The 22,676-nt window shown below is 36.9% G+C and overlaps 1 protein-coding gene across 1 annotated transcript in view; it reads right to left on the bottom strand.

Annotated features, from left to right (window-relative positions):
- Positions 1 to 11,418: 11,418 nt before the first annotated feature.
- The window catches only part of LOC115438402 (insulin receptor substrate 1-B), a 96,590-nt gene continuing 85,332 nt past the window's right edge, over positions 11,419 to 22,676 (bottom strand). The window contains exon 4 of the mRNA XM_030161999.1: positions 11,419 to 11,798. Within this exon, the coding sequence (XP_030017859.1) occupies positions 11,791 to 11,798 (8 nt within the window). The 3' untranslated portion in view covers positions 11,419 to 11,790. The remainder of the gene's footprint in view (positions 11,799 to 22,676) is intronic.

Here is a 22,676-nt window from a genome sequence, read left to right as displayed (position 1 = left end):
AAAATAAGTGCAATGTTAACAATATTACGCCTTAGTTTATCATTTATACATATGAATCACAACTTAGAGATCACAGTGGATCTACAAATACACAAAACAAATGGAGTTTGATGCTGAAATATCAGTGTTTCTTCAACACGAGTGAGTTTGATTCTGAGGCTTATGATGGTATAACGTTATTATGGGATGTTAATATCTTTGCTAAGTTGCCGTTTAGGGTTGTTAGAAAATATCAGTTCTGCAATATATCGTGATGTTTCATTCGACGATACTGTATCGATATTGAAAAGTACTGTATCGATATTTTTAGGTATTTATTCAGATGCAGATATGGCGGAGGTTCATTTTTGGTTTTTTGTTTTTCTTTATTGTTTATACTTTATTTATAATTAGTCAACATTGTTTTATTAAATAATGGTTATTTGAAGCATCCTAAAAACACTTTTTACTGTCTGAGAGGGCAAGAAAATATCGGAATATATCGCAATATTTCATTTCATGATACTGTATCGATATTAAAAAGTACTGTATCGATATTTTTAGGTATTTATTCAAATGTAGATATTGTGGAGGTTCATTTTGGTTTTTTGGTTTTCTTTTTGTTTCACACTTTTTACTGTCTGAGAGCGGCAGATGTTATTTCCTTTGTTGGGATTGCACAAAAATAATGTTATGATGTTAGTTTTGAACTAATAGAATATGAACATTTGAGCAGGATCTTAATCTGTAATGTCTGTAAAATATAATTTAAGTTTTAACAGATAAACTTTGTGATATAGCATTCGATCCTGTTGTGATCAAATAAAATGTGTTTAGTATTTGTGCATATTTCTGGTGTAATTCAATTCTTCCAGGAAATAATCATTTTAAAAAAAGAAACAAACCAAAAAAAAAAAAGCCTTTTAACAGTATCGTGATATATCGTGATATATCATATCATGATCCTAGTATTGTGATTTGTATTGTATCGCCAGATTCTTGCCAATACACACCCCTATTGCCGTTTGTTGATCCACGGTTCAGACTAAACTGTGACAACACAAACTGTACAGAAAACAGAGGTGATTTGTTGTTTTACTGTGGCTGTTTTCAGTCTAAAAACAGAGCTAAGCTAACAGAGCTATAATGTAAACTATCAGCTGATGCAGCACGTGAAGATTATAAGACAGAATGTTATTTTAAACATCTGTGAGTTTTAGTTTAATAAAGAATACTTGATGCTTCCATAATACAGATGTGTGGAAACAATAATATTTTATTATACTTTATTCAGTGACTGATACAGTCTGTGGATACATGGGGATGTTTCGTTGGTGGTTTTGGTCCTAAATGTGACCCCTGCTGGTCAGAGTTTGGAATATCAATACTAGAAATAACCTCTGTATCCTCCAGTGAGTAAGATTTAAGAGGATCTAACTGCAGAAATGGAATACAATATGCATCATTATGTTGTGTTTTGGTGGTGGTATTCAGTACTATGTTTTATTACAGTTGTCATTTAAGAATTAGTCTGGGGTTAAATACATCTTTGTAACTGTATCCAGTGTTGTTTTGGAGGAAAAGGTGCGTATAGTGAAGTCGCCCACTGAGGATTATTCCAACAGAGAACATCCTGTGAGCCAGACTAGTCATGATCCAACAGAGAATTGCTGATGCAGATTAGCTCATTAAACGGATGGTGAGTGTGGAGAAATATCTGAGTGGATCCACATTGTTGAGTAAAGCTGAAACCAAACAAGATTAACTGAAAATGATGACGTTTAAGGTTGTTTTTTTTTGTTTTTTTTTTTAATTGAGCAACAGGACCTGAAACGGGTCATGTGTTTTAAGGAATTAGTCAATGAAGCCATGAAGGTAGGAAAAAATAAAGGAAAATACTAAATTAAAGCAGTTTAAATTGGGTTGAACTGTTTTAAACTGGGTTGAATCATTTAAACTGGGTTATACTAGATTAAACTGGGTTAAAGGAGTGATATTTTGCTTTTTTTTAAATGGAATTATGCATTTTCAAACATTTCCTTGTGGTCTGCATAAACCAGGGGTGTCAAACATGTGGCCCAGGGGCCAAATGCGGCCCGCCAAAGGGTCCAATTCGGCCCCTGGGATGTTTTTGCCAAGTGCAAAAATTCCACAGTCTTGAATTGAATTAAGCAAAAAAAAATTTAGCTTGAATTAAGGAAAAAATCTTGAATTAAGCCAAAAAAATCTCAAATTTAGCAAAAAATCTTGAATTAAGCCAAAAAAAAATCTTGAATTCAGTAAAAAAAAAAAAAAATCTTGAATTAAGCCAAAAAAATTTGTCAATTAAGTTAAAAAAAAATCTTGAATTAAGCCAAAAAATCTCAAATTTAGCAAAAAATCTTGAATTAAGCAAAAAAAAAAAAAAACTTCAATTAAGTAAAAAAAAATAAAAATCTTCAGTTAAGAAAAAAAAATCTTGAATTAAACCAAAAACAAAATCTTCAATTAGTTAAAAAAAAAATCTTGAATTAAACAAAAAAAAACTTCAATTAAGTAAAAAAAAAAAAAAAACTTCAATTAAGCAAAAAAAAATCTCAAATTTAGCAAAAAATCTTCAATTAAGCCAAAAAAAAAAAAAAAAAAAAAAAAAAAAAAACTTCAATTAAGTAAAAAAAAAAAAAAAAAAAAAATCTTGAATTAAGCCAAAAAAACAAAACAAAAAAAATCTTCACGCCCCGCCCCCTCCAGGTTGTTGACCGTGCTTTCTCTCCTTTTCAGCCACTTGTGTTCATTAATACAAGCAACAATTGAATATTTTAGGTAATCAGCTCAAAGTTTGGACATATTTTCAGTTTTTACTACAACCGCTGCTGCTGATAAACAATTATGTCGTACTCGGAGAAATGTTTGTCAGAAGTCTTGTGCAAATGTTGTGACGCAACTAGTTATAAAACGTAACAAATTAGGCAGGAATTCAAACAGGTTGTAGAAGTCCACTCAATTTTTGCCGGAATAAATATAAAGATAGCTTTGCAGCACCTGGAGGATTCAAATTCAAACTTTACAAACTATTAGGGTCCAGAAATACACAAATAAATGAACCAAAGACTAATAAAAGTGGATTTAGCTAATTATGACCCCTTTAAACTGGGTTAAACTGGATTAAACTGGGGTAAATACGATGCTGTGGCGCTCCAACAGTCCACTGAAACCACACACTGTTTCATATTTTTGTTTGTGTCCCATTCGTCAAATGTGAATCAAACTGTTCCGACCTCCGGGGTTTTAATAGATGCAGTGATGGGATTGATTTTCACCGGCTCAGACAATGGACGACAGATGAGACGCTGCAGACCAGACACAACAGGTTCACCTATTGGCCCCCGTCCAAGACTCCATCCACACCCTGAACCCACTGCCTCTCCCACTGGAGACCAACACACTGGGAAAGCAGGGCCACCGAGGACACACAGAGCATGAGCAGATGTACACGACAGGGTGGGACGGTCAGGGACCCCTGGTGGTGAGGGTGCAGAACTGCAGCCGACTCAACACCTCCCCAACCACACCTTAAAAAATAGGATTCATTGGAATACGTGTTTTTTTGCTTGTTTTTTTTTCTTTTTCTTTTTCGAGGAAATCTGTTCTGAGTTACTCAATAAACAGTTCATTCTAAGGTAAACAAAAGCAAACAAAAAAATAAAAGTACATCACTTCTTATGTTTGTGTGATTATACAATTTTAAAAACATAATTATTCATATTAGGTTTAATTTATGCAACTAGATCCTCCTTACGGTCTATTTAACTCTTTCTTACCTTACTTTTATGGTCTTTCTTATGTCGCTTCTATATATTCAACATTTTGCTGGTTTTTATGTGAAAATGTTGCTTCTGTTTTCACCAGGACTCTCTTTGAACAAATGTTTCACCTAAATGGAAGTTGAATTTGAAGATTTTTATTAATAATTAGGTATTAATAATTTTTTCAATCAAGCCTTTTCACTCAAATTGACATTAAAACATACACCTACTCCTACTATTCAACGGTGGGTATAAATGCACTATAATTTACTTTTATTTCTAGCAGATTTTCTTAAAATTCACTCAAATTAGCTGAGGTATGACTGTACTGAAGTTTTCAGGTGTCTGTAATTTACTTTAGAATTAATTTTTCTTACTTTTAATCCTGACAGAAATATTTGTTATGTTTTTGAGAGGAACGACTGATTATTTTTATTTTGCATTATTTAGTGCCTCACAACTAGTTTAAATAATATTTAAAAAATATAATAAACAAATAAATAAACTAACCAGACATAGATGTTTTTTTTTTTTTTTTTTAAGTCAAGCTGCAGTTAGCTTGCTAGCTCCTGTTAGCTGACAGCATTACTCTGGCTAACATTAGCTACTGTTACCTCAGTAGCTAATATTAGCTCTCTGTTGTAAATGATTTTCTGACTAAAACCATCTTTAGTCCAAGTATTTCTGCTGCTGTTACTTTGCAAATTGTTACATGTTAGCTCACTAATATTAGCTGTTACCTTAGTATTGAATGCTAGCTGATCTTACCTGACTAGCTCTTGTTAGCTGATAGCATCACTCTGGTTAACATTAGCTAAATATACCTCTCTAGTCAATATTAACAACTGTCACCTCAGTAGATAATGTGATCTTGCTGTTGTCATTGATTTGAGACAAAAAAAAAACAAAAAAACAAAACATATTTAATTGTTGTATTTTTGCTATTACCTTGCTAGTAGTTAAATTTAGCTTACTGATAATAGCTGTTGTAACCTTAGTAGTGAATGCTAGTTAATCTTACCTCACTAGTTCATGTTACGAGCACAAAGATATTTTTGACCTGCATTTAAGTTTAGCTTGTTAGCCAAAAGTATTGTACTTGAAGATGTCTTTAGTCAAGATGCTGGTACAATGTTTTGTTTTGTTTCTAGCTACATGCATCTGTAATTAGAATAAGCATGGCTGAAAGATGATTTTTTCCCAGGGGATATGAGGATAATTAGTATATTTGAATCTGCTACCTTGCTAACTGTTAGCTGAATTTAGCATGCTACCAATGAATATCTGTTATAACCTATGATATTAGTTCTGGGAGCTAACATTAGCATCATAACTTGTTTAACCCTCTGGTATCCTGTCCAGCAAGGCCCTTACTATGTACCAAGTGCACCGTTTTGGCACACTTGTGGAATAATGTCAAAAAAAAAAAATCATACAGTTTGTTTTTAATTCTTTTACACTTTTTTCTATTTCATCAACTTGAGCCGTAAATAAAAATACCAAATACTCAATAATTGTCATATTTTTTAACCCTTTAAATGTCGTGTTTGTAATGTAAACAAACCATTTTTTTGGGATGCAAAAAACACACACAAAAAATTTTTTTTTTCAATATACTACAGAAAAAGTGGATCACATATTATTTGATTTTTGCAGCCTGGCATATGTCAGTGATTAACTCCAACACTGGTTAATTTGCATTATTATTATTTTTGGCGCTAGATCAAATGTTCAAAAATACTAGCATCTGTCACCAAGTGTGCGTAAAATGCACACCTATAAATCAAACTATTAAATATTATATATTGATTTATTTTTCTGCTCTAATTTGATTTTATTTTTGTAAATCAAAGTCAGCTCTAATCATGCATATCAAATGGAAGAAATAGTGCGTTTTAGGCACACTTGGGAGACAGATGCTAGTCTTGTAATTTTCTTTTGTTTATAATGTGCACATTTTAGTTGGTGGCCAAAATTTTAAAGATCATGCAAAAATGAACAACTTTTGAATTCTAACCTTATTTAAATTGTGAAAAATATGAAGTTTTTTAAAACGAAGTGAAAAGTGTGCCTAAAAGGCGCACCCGGATACCGGAGGGTTAATAAATCATTGTCAATCATGTCTCAGGCGATCACAGTAAATCTGTTGAAACTACTCAACCTAAATATGAAGTGGGCTCTGAACCCCCCAGGTCCGAAACCCCCAGGTCCAGTTAGTTTAAAGTGTAAGAACACCACAGCTGAGTGAATCTGAACCAGGGTCAGCCGGGTTTGTGTGTCCCTTCAGGAGTGGGTGTGGGGTTGTTACTGTCCTACAGCAGCTCGTCTTTGTCCACATTTACCTTATTTTGACTTAGTAAAAGGAAGTGAGAACTTGTGCAGGTGCAGGCCGGCTTTGTTACTGTATTTTCATGTCTATTAACATCTACGGAGCCGGTGTTGAGTTACTTTGACATCTGCGAACGAGACGGCGATGACGATGATAGAGGATCCCACACAAGATAACAGCAGAGTTATTATAGTGTTCAACGTGGGTTTGGTTACTTCTGTGAACACCGTCAGCTTTACTTTATGAAGGATTTGGAAGAAAACCTTTAATTACAGAAGCTCAAACAGAAGAATGTACGAAGAGTCGGCTGATGAATAACTCAGTCAGGGGGCCCTATGTGAAAACCCAGTTTTTCAGCTTTTAAAAAGCATTTCTTTTTATTCATCTATGAAGGCTGAAAAAGAAAAAAGTGTCAAAACTCGCAAGTCCTCAGTTGTCTGAGGACTTTTATGTTGTAGGTTCCTAAGTGGGCCATAAGGTTAAAAACCAAACCAAACTGAAGTAAATGAAGCTAAAAACTAAACAAAAACCAATAAATAACTCACCTTAGTAACTCCTCCAGTGTCTCTTTTGGGTCACTTTAGCCGTTCCCTAACCCTCCTCCCCAGTAAAGGAGGAGGGTTGGAATGGAACATTAAAAATAAACAAGAATTGACAGAATATAGTTCCTTTGTAGTTCTAAACATATTTAGGGTGTTTTTATACTCACTTTTTGTCTCTCCAAGAATGTTTCTCTCTTACCTTGTTCATTACAATTGCATGCACATTTTCAATTATGAACATTAGGTGATGACATCATTTAGCAACTGCCAGCAACTTTTAGGACAAATACTTTCATTCCTGAGGAGCTGAAGACACTGACTGAATGTGTTTCCTGTGTCAGCTAACACTAAACTGATGTCAGAGCTTCTGTTTAGTGAATAAAAGATCTTTTTCCATTGAAACAACTCTACTGTAGCTGTGTTTAACACAAACAGGATGTTCAGTGGTGCAGTTTTCATGTTTGCAACTTGAGTTAGTTCAAATTTATTTTTTATTTACGTAAAATCTCTGTCCTGTATTTTACTATGATCACAATCATGATCAACTAATTAAAGGCAAAATCACAAAATCATTCAACAATCATGAAATTTCGAGTGAAAAGTGTCGGTATTTGCGATACTGGCCCTGTATTTTCTTGGTATAGGATCGATATTGAAATGATACATGATATTAAAATTTGGACATGTGGACAAATAGTTGTTAGTGCACTTTTGTTTATGGGTTTAAGTTTATTTTATTGCTTATTGCTGTATTTAGTAGTATTAGTTTAACCAACTTTATTCGAAACTGGAATTGTTCTGCATAGAATGCACTTTTATTTAAGGAAAAAAAGTATTTTATTGCTTCTTGCAATATCTGTTGAATATCCATCCATCCATCCATCTTCTATCGCTTATCTGGGACCAGGTCGTGGAGGAAACAGTCTACGCAGGGGTGCCCAGACTTCCCTCTCCCCAGACACCTCCTCTAGCTCCTCCAGGGGGATCCCGAGGTGTTCCCATGCCAGCTGAGAGACATAGTCTCTCCAATGTGTCCTAGGTCTTCCCTAAGGCCTCCTCCCGGCAGGACATGCCTGGAACACCTCCCCAGGGAGGCGTCCAGGAGGCATCTGAGACAGATGCCCGAGTTACCTCAGCTGATCCCTCTGGAGGTGGAGGAGCAGCCTCTCTACTCCGAACTCCTCCCTGGTGACTGAGCTCCTCACCCTAACCAACCACCCTACAGAGGAAACTCTTTTCGACTCCTCGTATCCAGGATCTTGTCCTTTCGGTCCTGACCCAAAGCTCATGACCATTGGTGAGAGCAGGAATGTAGACTGACCGGTAAATCAAGAGCTTTGCCTTTTGGGTCAGCTTGTTTTTTACCACAACAGACTGATACAACGACCGCATCACTGCAGAATTGAATATTTGTTTAACCATCTTTGTTATGCATTCTAACTGTTGTGCAGCAAATATTCCTGGTAAGGAAAGAAAATGGATTTTATTGCTGCAAAGAATATGAATAAGAGTGTTAGGGTTTTTTTTGCAGACTAGTCATCAAAGTAGTGGATGACTGGTCGACTATGGAAATAGTCATTAATTACAGCCCTCGTTCACACTCGCCTCAGCCTGTAAATTGCAGCCTTGTCTTCTTCATCTTTATCTTCATTTTCATCCTCAGATCAGTAGCGCTGTTGTTTTTCTGTCACTTCTTAAACATCGTCGATTACCTCATTACATCAGTCAAAACACAAACTCTGCTCCCAGACACAGAAAACAAAAGAAAACACAAGTCTTTCTGCTGTTTGACTTTTTTTTTTCTTTTAGTCAGATTTTTTTTCCTCAAGCAACAGAAGTAAAACTGTCTACATCAATGGCAAATCTCACAATATTCGCATTCAGTACCATCCCTTGGGAGAACAAGAGGAGGAGATAAAACAACTTAGAGCATCAGCAGCACCTTTCAGCCCATTTTATAAACATCTCTAACAATGTATTGAGTGAAATCAAACAGCCACGGTGACTCTCCAACTCTGTTTTTCAAGGAGCTTCATGATGTCCGACTGTGAACACGAAGCTTCAGATTAAAACATTTTAAAGAACAGATTCGTTAAGGGCATAAAAACAAAATCCACACAGTTCGTTCTCAAAGTCCACCAGATGCTCAGAGCTAGACGGGGTTTTCATTGGCAGGATAATGACATCTGCTCGCCACAGTTTACCTTCAAGTTTTTGCACCGTTCTCAAAAAACATCACGTGTAATTTCCATACACTCGTCTGCGAATCTGGTTTCAAGTCCAATTATTTCTTTCCCACTTCGGCATTAGTCTAGTAATTAGGCGCAATTCAGCCCACATCCTCAATCTGCTTGTAATAAAGCCACATTGTTTTACTCTAAACCCCACGATGTGTCATGTGACTGAGTTCATGAACTTCCTACGTCTGCAGACAAACACACGAGTACAATTTGCAGCGACGCAGACATGTATGTTGGCAGAGAGGAGATGGTTTTGTTTGTTTTTTTCCACGGTGGCTTTTTCTTTCTCTTCATGCATCTTTTTTAATCCTTAAAGTCACAGGCAAATCCAAGGTTAAAGCGTACGCGAGTCTTCACGATGACCTTTATCACCACGTCACATAAGCAGACTGCGAGGCGAGATATGTCAGCGCTGTTCTCCCACCGCCGCCGCCAAACAGCGACCACAAAGATTACACTGAGAACACAACAAAACAAAGCAGCACATCCAGGCTTGAGGGCTGACGGTTGCTTCTTGAGGAGCGTAGTCTTTGTTGTTGTTGTTGTTATTGTTGTGTTTTGGCACAGACAGGCCTGCGATAAAGTCCTCCAAAGCGGTGAAGCCTGAAATTCCTCCGCTCGGGACCACGGCCGTCAGTCAAGTCTTTCGATAGGTCACCATCACACAACACAAACAAGGTTATTTTATGAGAACTGTACAGCCAATAGAGACAAAAAATAGACACAAAAATAGATATATTCTGCTAAGACAGCCCTATTAGTGCTAGCTGCTAAGAGAGACAGACGGGCCAGTAAGACAGACAGGCACTTAGTACTGATAGATAGCGGAGATTAAAGTAAGAGCCAACCAAGCGAACGACAGAGGAGGAAGGAGAGGAGACAGAAACCAGGGCTGATCCACGTTCAGTCCAATTAGATGACAAATGAAAACATGGAAAAACTTTATTAAAATGTCCTCTTTGTATAAATTAAGCGAAAGCAAATTAGCAGTAAAGTTATTCTTGAGGTTGTTGCTGACTGAACTGAAGGATGACCCGCTTCCTTGTGCTGACAGCAGTGTGCTTCCTGCTAAATGGGCTAATGCTGGCCTCGGCAGAGCTAGCATTAGCATGGCTATTGATAGGGTCTCTATCCTGGGCTGTACGTACCGTATGTTATTTAGCATCCTGAGACGAAGGGGATTAAGTGAGACACAAGTGTCTGGATCTAATAGCACTAATGGGATTGCTTGGCTCTATGTCAGGGGTCTCCCCTGAGCTGTAGTCAGCAGGACATTGAATTTACATCCTGGCACCACGCTAATATGTTAATCTGACCTAGCTGGCTTTAGCTAGACAGCAACCTACCGCTACAAGTACCTTTTGTTTGGATTTGTGTCTTAATACTTATGGCGTATGGCTCCTTTACATGGTGAAAATAAACAGTAAAAAAGGTAGAAGAAAGAGACAAGTAAGAAAGCGGCGCAAGTTTGAAGAAGCAGAAAGCTAACAGCTGCTAACAGATGCTAATATCTGTCGAAGTCGACAGGAAAGCCAGTAGATTGCTAGTACCGTTATTTGGAAAGCCCACACCAGTGCTATCCAGCTGTATTTTCTGCTGCTGTGTTTCCAAACTACAGAAACCAAAAGCTTTAGTTAGTCAGGGATGGGAATCGATAAGAATTTAACGATTCCGATTCCATTATTGATTTTGCTTATCGATCCGATTCCTTATCGATTCTCATTGGGTGAGGGAATAAAAGAGTACAAACAGGTGTGTTTGCATTAACTGTCTTTTACATTTCCATCTCTGCACAGAAAATATAACATACAATATATACAAATAATTACAGATGACGCCAGGCCCGTTTTTTTTTTTGGGGGGGGGGGGGGGGGGGGGGGGGGGGGGCTACAGTGAAAGTGAAACTAAAGACGCTTTACTAATTCCTCTATTGCCGTATTTCCACTACGTGGAACTGGTTCGACTCGGCCCATCTCCCGTTGTTGTGCACCTCATTTCCTTTCCCCTACCTTCGGAAACTTGTATTTGACGGGGTACGACGTTTGGGCCCGGATGACGACCTGGTGTTCACTCTGCTGCTAGGTTCACAAGCGCTAAGTAGTGTATCAAAGACATGACATTCCTGTAAATGAATCACATGCTGTGGACAAATGTTTGGAGGAATTCCACCCTTTTGAAGACATGGAAGCTTTGACAGTGTTCCAGTGGACCTGGTGTCGTCTTTTTAGACCGTTTCCGCCTCAATGCCATGTTGGCTACGCTCTGACCAAAACAATGCAGCGTACGTGTGACGTCATCGCGCATGTGCAACGAAGGCGGAATCGATAAGCAGAATCGTTAAGCAGGCAGGCAAATGATTCCAAGAAATCGAGCTACTGGGATCCAGTTCTCAAAAGAACCGGTTCTCGATTCCCATCCCTGGTCAAGGCTAAGTAAAAGATTGTTGTAAAATGGCTACGATCTGAAAATGAGGCACTTTCTGAGCAGATATATAACTCTATATATTTTACACACTCAATAATCAGCCATCATCGTACTCATTGAATCATTGATTCTTGCAATTCGTTTTTTTTTTTTTTTTTTTAAGAAAATACAACAAATAAAACACTGATCTCCATGTCCTTTGTACCACTCTCTGATTGGTTTTCACTCCAGGAATGAGAGCAGCAAATAGCTTTTTGTGAATGTCATTTGGCACACATCCCCGTTGGTTTTCCACAACCAACAAGATGAAAGTGAAGAAGGAGAAAAAAACCCAACACATCTTCCATCACTCAAAGTGCTTCAAGGGGGTGTGTCCTATCCAGCTGCTCTCTGGTTTTGATTGGCTGTCCAAAAAAAAGAGGAGTAGGGGGCGGGGCTTTGAGGCAATCTGAGTAGTACCAGATTGTTTCCACAAGGACGACGCACTGACATCAGCACTCTAGAAAAAACAGAAAGAGAAAGGTTTGGTTAGATTAAGAATAAACACTGACTCAGATACGAAGAAGTAAATATTATGACATGTATGAACAGTACGTCACGCTTATCAGGTTCATTATAACATGTAATGTAAGACATCAGTGTCGGCTTATCGAGTCGGGAACACTGTGACCCGAAAACCAACAACAGGAATAACCGATACAGTCGAACAGGCTGGAAAAAGACAGATTCAGACAGGATGAAAGTGATAAAGAGAACAGAGGGAAGGAGAAAAGGGAGGACACCTATGGCTGCAGGCGAATGTGAGTCTGCACATGGGAAAACAGATCCAGAAATCATGTCAGAATATTCACACAACACAGCCCAGGTACGAGGGAAATATCACAGCAGACTGGCAATTATAAGAAAGATGGGGTTATATTTTTGATTTTTGATCATAGAATGTATAGACGGAGTGGATGGAGACACTGTGATGTCTACTGTTGGTTAAAGAACAGATGTTTTTTTAAATTTTATTTTCATATTTTATATATTCATTTTGGATGTGTGTGTTTATATATTTTTGTTGGAGTATGAGGTGCATCAGGGGTGGGACCAAGGTCATTATCGTTAACGAAAAATAATGAAATGACGAAAACTAGAATTGAAAAAACATTTTCGTTAACTGAAATAAATAAAAACTATAATTAAAAGAAAAAAACGATAACTAACTAAAACTGTATTGTGTGCTTACAAAACTAACTAAAAAGGATAAAAATTATGGATAAAACTGCCTTAGTTTTCGTCTTTGTCAATGTTCACATAGGATAGAACGTGAAAATTTTGTCTAAGATCAACGGTATAAGAGAGGTACAGAAGTTGGGACGAACGGTGAAAGAATGGAAAGTTTCAGTTTCGTTTTCACGTTAGTGACGCTGTGTATGAATCACACCCCCCCTACATTACCCCCCCGCCCAACCTGCTATAGGGAATTTATACATTGTACTGTACATGTGTACGTGTTTGTGTCTCTGCTCAGTCGATGAGCCGCCCTAACCCGACCCCAAAATACTATCCAGGGTACCAGGGTAACCCACTGATCCACACCTCACTAATTTCTTTGAATAGGATGGCGAGGAAGATAAAATATATGAAAAAACTGAAACTAATACTAGAAGTAAACTAAACTAAAACTAAGCATTCAGAAAAAATGATAACTAATAAAAACCAGCAAACCTGCTCTAAAAAGTAATTAAAACTAACTAAAATAGAGAAAAAAAAGTCAAAACTAAAAACTTGACTGTAATTAAAAATCCAAAACTATTATAACCTTGGCCTCTAGCCCCCCCCCCCCCAATCTGACAAATCGACAAGATACTGAATTTCATGAAGGGCCCACAATTGCTAGTGACGCCCCAGTTGGACGATATAACAAGAATTTCTTTGTTGGTGAAACTTTTCAAAATTTCATATTGTTATGTAGGAAATCGAGGTCAATGAAGTTACCATATTTGGTTCATTGCCTATAAGTGATAAAAAACAAAACAAAACAAAACAAAAAAAACCTGATTCCAAGGAGCATATATGAAAATACAAGAAAAACACATGTAAGGTGAAAGGAACATGTATTTTAGAACATTAGGACATCACTTTTCTAACCTTAGATCAACATCAGTGCTGCTCCAGGCCCCTGTCCACATCTACGTTCTCCCTCTGAACATCATTCCGTACATTAGTACCATTACTTCATGGTACCTAACACAGCAGGTACACTCACTGTTCTTGCACAGGTGGACCTTACAAACCCTGTAGACCACATTGGACCTGAGATTATTAACCCACTGTCTTCTCTGGAACTGTCATTGTCTTGTATGCAGAAATGACCAAAAATAGTCACTTGCCCGATAAAGGGTTAACCTTCCATTTCTCCTCCTAAAATCTTAAGATACGTGTGTTTTAGCTTCCATTTCGAGCTGCTGTTGTTTCCCACGTTAATAAAAGGTGTCTTTGATCAAAACGTGATGCGTTTCCACCATCGCTGTGATCAAACAACAGCAGCAGGAACAGAATCAGACTGTGACGGCTGCCTGTTGTGCATCTGTGGAGGACAACTGATGCAATCTTACAAAAGCAACTACATGAAGAAAGGTAGATGAAGCAAGAGGAGGTGGAAACATCACAAGACTGACAACTTTTCTATCAAGACCGTGACACAGACCTGAACGAGAATCTGGGTCTTGACCTTTTCCCAGATTTAACACAGCGACAGTTTTAAAGGTACAAGTGTTGTTAATGGTTAATATTTAGTGTCAAACAGGAGCTCCAGAGGCCTCATTTATGACATTAGGCATCACTGCAATAAGTATTAAGCAAAAAACAGGTTCATAAATCAACCTGGAAATACTGTGAAATAACTTAGACATGCCCGACAGATTACACAGATTTTATTACAGCTGTATTCCCCAGCCTGATGTGCAATGAACCTGCAAGACCGAGAAGCCGGTGAGATGTCACGCTACCCGTGTTGACTACGATAACAGCATGTTACGGAAAGCGAATTAAGGTTTCGGAGAAAGAATGGATGAATAATGTAAGACCTGGCAGTGAAAGCAGGGTCAAGACGAACGAGTTAGAGTAAGTGTTGGCTGAGAATGAAGCAAATAAATGTAAAAGATAAAGGAAAGTATGTTGGTCAGGGGCCAAGTCTGTCACCTGATCTGAACCCAAAAGAGCAGTCGAAGACAGAACCAAGGGCACAAAAACACAAAAATAAAGGCCTGGAAAAGCATCTCCAGAAGGAAACTACTGATGTCCATGAGTTCCAGACATAAGCTTAAAACCACTCTTCATATTTATAACAATCGTCATTTGTCTCATTACTTTTGAGCCTCTGAAAATGGAGGAACTTTATATAAAACGGAATATGTTTGTTGTCTTCTCTAAATTTAACCTCACCAAAAGGATTTACCATCATTATCCTCTGTATTTTAGTGAAAATCAGTTATTTATCATTTGTGTACATTTTCATCCACTTTCTGTTTTGTATCGTCTTGATAAAAACCTACATTACACTAATTTATTTTAATTTTATGTTCTAAAAGTCCACGTTCCAACATGAGCATTAACGCTCAAAGACTTGGAACTACTTATGTGGTGACTTCCATATCAAATTTTCTCTACAACAGCAGGAGGCTTCAGGCGTTTTCACAGTGTACTTGAGTCTGTATCTGAGTATGCTGGATCCCAAAGTCTGCTTAATTTTATTCATGTGACTGGAACCGTTCTGTGCTCGAGTACCGTGCCTGAGTCTAGTTGAGAAGGTAGTCCTGGGTCCGGACTACCCGGACTCCAACACAGTACATTGCCATGTGAATGCGATCTGTGCCTGAGTCCTGAAGTGACCTAATCACCACTCCAACAACAGAAGTGAGTTAATCACCATGAGACCATAGACAGAGCTCCTGTTGTCTCCTAAACAAACCTCAGATCTGTGCAGCACGGGCTCGCCTTATCAACCGAACCACTCAGTGATATATCAGGGATTACGAAGGTCGCTCTTCTTCTCTTTGCCTCAAACAGGCTAACAGATGGGTAAGGGTTTGTCTTCTTCTGACTTCCGCGTTTGTAGGATAGCGACAGAATTCCTCCCACACTGCCACCTACTGTTTCGGCCCTGTAACACCCATTCGTACTCGGGCACGGGCTTGTGAATGTAACATCTGCGGGAAAGGTGTGAACGTATCCAAGTACGGTATGGACTCGAGTATGCTGTGTAAAAACACTTTATGTTCTGCTCGTACTCATTATGAGGTACGTATGGTAGTGATGCGCGAGTTGTTGTTTTTTTCAGCCGGGGGGGGGGGGGGGGGGGGCTTTTGTTGAATTATCTGCCCTGACCTAACCTGTCCCGCAAATAAACTGACATTCTTTTGAACCACCCCAACCCGACCCACGAGTAACCCACTGATCCGCATCACTAACGGCACGGAATGCACCCCCATATAATACCTGGACGGACCTGTTCATAGACCCGCTACAGCAGTGGCAAACATACACCCCGCGGGCCACAACCAACCTGCCAAAGGTTCTAATTTGTCCCACAGTATGAATTTGGAAAGTGCAAAAATTATACTGAAGTTATTAAGAGTTTCCGGTGTCATACTTGTTTTAGTTCAGGTTCCACATTCAGCCCAGTTGGGATATCAAGTAAAATAATAGCATAATCACCTATAAATGACTCAAAATTTACATCGAAATTTTATTGTAAAAAGTTAAACTAATCCCCAAAAAAATGGGATTGGATGCAAAAACAAACCCAGATTGGGACATCACTAACTATAACCTATGATAGTTGAATACCTGACTATCATCCCTCATTATATTGTTCAAATACTTTCACTGAAGCGTCAGTGTGTTCATGATGGTGTCTTAGGCTCATCATCCACACCTGTACCTGTAGCGGATCACCCAGGATGCAGGTTAATTCCAGGTGTGGGTTTGGTTTTAGTCACATGCCCTTCTCCTGTGGGTGATTTTCTGTTAATCTGATGACTCACAGCAGAGGAACTCGGGTTGTCGTCGGCCAAAACAACCAGCGCTCCCAGCCGATGCAGAGCACAGGCTGAGAGATGAGTCCCCTGCGTGTCTTTCCCTAAAATTTCCCTGCGCTGTTGGACTCTCTAATTGTATGAGGGTACTCTATATTTACGCCCCTCCCTCCCCTGGTTCGTCTTCTTCCTGGTGCAGTGAGCTATATTTAGCCGCCGTCAGCACAGACGCTGGCCTCGTTCGGGCGTCCGGCTCCAAAACAGCAACACAAGCAATCACAACAGCCGACGCGCACCGATGACCGCCGTGGACACACAAATGCACATGGAAGCCACACGGACCGAGATACTGTAATTATACAGATAACACTGGCTTAATGATGACCTTTGCCCAAACAGACAGGCTGAATTACACAGGAAAAGACACAAAACAACCGTCTACTGCCTGATGGAAGTGCAATACTTAAATGTACGACTACACACACACAGGAAGAAACACTGAACCACGGAGCATCAACCTTTACTACGGCTAAAATTTGCTTAGAGGTCTTATTTATGTCTTTGTACATAAAAAAAATCAATCTAAATTAATCCCCAAAGGAACTTTGTGTTGGTAAATGCAAGTTCTGCAAATTTACAGGATTTCAGTTCAGTTGCAACATGTTGATGGTCATATCAACTATGTTTTCAGGTCAAAAATGTCCAATTTCATCACAATTAATGCTGTATTTTCATGTCACAAATGGTCAAGTTATATTTGAACTGAATTTACCTGAAAAACAAATATTCTATTCTTTTAGATTCCCCAATTTTTCTTACCAGATTCTATCCTACATATCATGTTTTATTTTTACAGGTTGCAATATGGAGTATGGTGCTGATCCATCCTGCTTATGTTACGCCAATACATACATTAAGAATGTCACACGTCACCTTTTAAATCAACAGTTTTCTAATAATAAGCATTTTTATAAAGAAATAACAATTCTATATTGTTATTTACTCTTTAGTATGATGATAAACTATACAATAAATAATTCTGAGCCTAGTTTTTGCACAGGGATCATTAGTGTAAACGGTGACATGGCTGCCGAGCATCAGTATGATGGGATCTGTAACAACCATGTCACATCCGTCCACTGACACATTTTGTGTTTTTGTGTCAGCTGTTATTGTTTTAGATCCACAATACTAACATTTATGAATAAGAGGAGAATTAGCAACAGTAAGTATATAAGTTTATTCCTAATAAAGTACTGGTACTGACCAGAGCATCATGGGTAATGTCACGTCCGTCCACCAGCAAAAGTTTTCACATACACGTGCTATTCAAAATCCAATATTTCTGAAAATAGAGCTTCCACTGTCAAATAATATCAGCAGTCTGTGCACAAATGGATTAGCATTATTTCAACACAGTTCTATGCATTTCTTACAACTTTTTTTTTTTTTGACAAAAATGGCCACTCATTTGACCCCCTAAGTAAATTTTAGCCGACTTAGCGTTACATGTATTAGCATCACTGGGAAGTAGAACTGAATCTGACTGTTTCAATAGTCGACCAATCAGATCATGAACTGCAAAAAAAAAAAAAAAAAAAAAAGTTCGCTTTTTGAGTGATGTACTGAGGTAATCGGCAATGTTTAAGAAGTGACAGAAAAACAACAGCGCTACTGATCTGACTGATCTTCCTTTTTCCTTAATTTAGTTGATTCACTGTAGGGATGCACCGATGCCGATACCAGTATCAGGTATAGGTACCGATACTGAGCGCGTGTACTTGTACTTGTAAAAGTGCTCCGATACAAACACACCGATACCACTTTACAGCAGCGTGACGTTCACAGTTAAGTGCAGCAGGTACGTGACGGAGGAGTAACGTCAACAGTGTGGAGATTTTTCAAAATAAATGACGGTGACAAAAGTAACAGTGGCTGAAAGTTACGTTAAAGACACAGACGGATACACATGGCGCATCCTGTCTATCCTCTGTCTACATTCTGTACATAATTCGGTCCATTTTCCAGGTGCTCGCAGATGCACACCCAGATGGAGAATTCGGAGCAGTACCATTGGGAACTGTGGAGGTAGCGGATCTGTTCAAAGAGCGACTGTGTGAGTTAGAGAAAAACTACTGACATATTTATGAAAACTACCCTCATCAATATCAACATAAGTATCCACTAGGGACATAACGATTACCCGTATAACAATAAACTGCGGTAAAATTCCAGACGGTTAGTATTACAGTTTAAATTCTAATTATCATGATAACTGTGTCTGATTACCGCACTTTCAACACAAAGTTGATATGGAAAATGGTCAAACAATGGCTATAAGGTGCCATCTTTAATGCACATTTGTATGTTTGAAGTTTACATGTTAATATTTGAATGTTTCTGCCAACAGGAAGTAGATTGTACCTAGTATTTTATTTGGTTTTTTGTTGTTTTTTTTCCAAAATACAACTTGGTTAAATTATGTCAGGCTGTGTATAAGACAAATACTTTTTGAACATTTCGAGCACATTTCAACAATACCGTGATAATAATGATAACCGTGATAATTTGGGTCACAATAACCATGATATGAAAATTTCACATTGTTACATCCCTAGTATCCATATCAGTATTACCTCCTCTGTCGTCGCCACGTTCTTCATCTCAAAAAATTTACTCTTCTTCATGATATTTAGCAAGTATGTTTAATTCAGAGTGGCGCCCCCTGGTGGATTGATTAAGAAACGCTCATTCCAAATCATTAAATGTCAGTATCAGCACTTTGTTCCAGTCAGACTAATGACAACGACAATAAAGCATATTTACGAAAGTAACTAAGAACTGTAATGGGATTATTAAGTACTCATATCGGTACTCGGTATCGGCAAGTAACCAAATGTAAGTACTGGTACTTTACTCGGTCTGGAAACAAGTGGTATCGGTGCATCCCTAATTCAATACTTCTTTTACTCTCTTTTTTTGAGAATTTTACACCAATTATTTACACATATTGACAGGATTAGTGGATCAACACGTACTAACCAGTTCAGATCAGTAGATGGTTTGGGGTCTTTATGAGTTAACTCATGTCAGGACTGGATTAAATGTAACCCTGGTCCCTGGATGTTCAGAGGTTTTAAGCAGATATTGCCTTTTTATTTCCCCTTTTTCCCTCCTCCATCCTCCCTCTGTGCTTTGCCCTTTGGTCCCTTTTATTTTTCTGCCTCGTTTCTCCATCTATGAGACAATTGATGCAATAACGACGGCAGTGGTGTGTGTTTTTGTTCCCTTTTCTGTCCCAGACGGTTCAACTCAGGAGGTTAGACAGGGTTATCTGGACACCACCGTCCTGCAGTCGTCCATCACTACAAGTTGAATCAGTCCTTATTCTGTAGCAAAGTGGATTTTTTAATGCTTTGCAAACTGTTTTTTACCTATTTTTTCTTAATTCCTTCTATTTGAATTTCATTTTGTTGAATATTTTGTTCCTTTTTATTGAGAATTTTGTTAATTTTTTTGCTAATCTTTTTCCATTTTGTTGTATACTTTGTTCAATTTTGTCCATTTTGGTGATTATTTTGCTTACTTTGTTGATTATTTGGTTCTTTTTATTGAGAATTTTGTTCATTTTTTTTTTTATTTAATTGATTTATTTTGTTGATTATTTTGTGAATTTTGCAAATATTATTTAGAATTGTTAATTTCTTTGTTAATGTGATGTTTTTTCACTTATTTTTGCCCATTTTGCTCATTTTGTTTGATTATTTAGTTCATTTTATTGAGAATTTTGTTCATTTTTCTTACTTCATTGATTTAATGCTTATTTTGTTGATCATTTTGTTAATTTTGAGAACTATGTTTCTTTGTTAATTTGTTGATTTTTTTTGGCTTATTTTTGTTTATTTTTCTTACTTTTATTGATTGAATGGTTATTATTTTGTAAATTTTTGAATATTATTTTCCCATTTTTGTAAATTTCTAATACTTTGCTAACTTTTTTTTTTTTACCCATTTTATCTTAATCTCTTCGATTTAAAACTCATTTCGTTAATTATTTTCCTTTCATTGAAAATGTTGTTTTTTTATGTTGATTTTTTTCTTATCTTTTTCCATTTTGTCAGATATTCTGTAAATTTTTGTTCATTTTGTTGAATATTTTGCTCATTTTGTTGATTATTTCGTTCTTTTTATTGAGAGTTATGTTCATTTTTATTTCATTGATTATTTTGTTAATTTTCTCATGTTAATTTCTTAATGCAGTTTTTTTTTACTTATTTTTGTCCATTTTGTTGAATATTTTGCTGATTTTGTTGATAATTTGGTTCATTTTATTGAGAATTTTGTTCATTTTTCTTGATTTTTGCTTATTTAATGCTTATAGTTTTACTGATAGAAGCAGAGCCGTTTCTTCTGGAGTCCGTTAAAGCATTAAATGGATGTGAAAATCCTGATAAATCTGCCCAAACTGTTTTTCCAAAGCGACAGCGGTATTTGTATGCCAGCGCCTTTAGCCTGTGTAAATCCTCCAATGCTGTTATTATACTTAATGCCGTTGAATAGTCTGTCCAACGGTGCAACCCGAACCTGGATCGGACTGGAAGCAGCTGCCGATACGAGGAATGAACGCTGGCAGAGCGAAGCAGCGGGATAGCTCCAGTGTCACCTCATTTAATTTCCTTCAATGACGCCAGAAAGTCTGTCAGTCATGAAGATATAATGTCCTCAATGACCACAGCGTATGCATCTGATTTCAGAGAGAGTCTTTGTGGAACGGCAGGAAATGATGATGATGATGATGATGATCCATCTTCAGATGTGGTTTTATAGAGTGAGAATGTGATTAATGTAGTCGGATATAAATGCTCTGAAGAACCCAGTTTATATAAAAATATTTAAAAAAAAACAACAATAACATTCGATTAACCTCTGAAGGTCCTTTAAACATAAGATTTACAGGACTTCAAAACAGACTTTTATCTATTTGGACCATTTCAGCTGTTTTTTGTGACCAATGTTGACGTTGACAGAGGATGAATCTGCAACTTCACCACTACATGTCACTACATTTTTGGGCAAATTTTTGTTCATTTTGTTGAACATTTGGGAATAATTTTGTTCATTTCTGCTCATTATATGAAAAATTTTGTCATTTTTTTTTTGTTCATTCAGTTCATTGTTCTGGTAATTTTTACCCATTTAGATCAATATTTTATTCATTTAGTTATTTTGTTCATTTTTCCTTAATATCTTTGATTTCATGTTTGTTTTGTTTCCATTTTTGTTCAATATATTCAGTATTTCTTTTAAAAAAATATTTGTTTTATTTTGATTGTTCTGGTCATTTTTTTCCATTTAGTTGTTTATTTTGTTATTTTTACTGAGAATTTTTATTTTTCATTTTTCTAAATTTCGTTGATTTAAAGCTTATTTCATTATTTTGTTAATTTTTGTTCAATATTGAAAATTCCACAAATTTTTAACTATGCTGATTTTTTTTAACACTTTGCTTATTTGTAGTACATTTTGTTGATGATTTTACCCATTTTTCTTAATGTCTTTGGTTTAATGCTCATTTTGTTTCCGTTTTTGTTCAATATATATATATTTATTTATTTCATTTTGATTGTTCTGGTCATTTTTGTCCATTTAGTTGTTTATTTTGTTATTTTTACTGAGAATTTTTATTTTTCATTTTTCTAAATTGAGTTGATTTAATGCTAATTTCATTATTGTTAATTTTTATTCATTACTGAAAATTCTGGATTTTTTTTTTACTACGCGGATTTTTTAAAGCTTTGCTCATTTGTTGTACATTTTGTTGATGATTTCACCCATTTTTTCTTAACATCTTTGGTTTAATGCTCATTTTGTTGATGGGTTCTTCTATGAAACTGGTACCTAAAAGCAGGACATGGGGGCTAAAAATTCAAAACAAGATGTAGATTAATGTTATGAAGCAAGTTTGGAAGCACTTTATTTTAAAAATAAATATTTACTGAGTTAAAAGAGAAACTATTTTTCAGATATAACACATTTTTATTTGTTGCGCGCATACAAAAATCTGCATGTAACACAGACCCCGGGTCAGAAAAGAAACCACATGTCCTGGAAAAAACTACACTGACTCAGTATTTCTTTGCGTTTTTTCTTTTCTTACATTAACAGTGGGTTTAATTTGCAGCTACAGTTGTTTGATCCGTTATAGATAAAAGCAAACAGATAAGATGACGTACGTACATAGTTGATCTGTCATATCTGAGCATTTGTGAGACAGTTTTTACTAACAGAGGATTAAAATATCTGTGGTTCAGTCGTGGTTTTCCTCAACCCGGGCTGACGGTAATAACGTAAAG

This window comes from Sphaeramia orbicularis, chromosome 18 (assembly GCF_902148855.1).
Source record: "Sphaeramia orbicularis chromosome 18, fSphaOr1.1, whole genome shotgun sequence".
Classification (NCBI taxonomy): domain Eukaryota; kingdom Metazoa; phylum Chordata; class Actinopteri; order Kurtiformes; family Apogonidae; genus Sphaeramia; species Sphaeramia orbicularis.
This window is presented reverse-complemented; position numbering and strand designations above follow the sequence as displayed.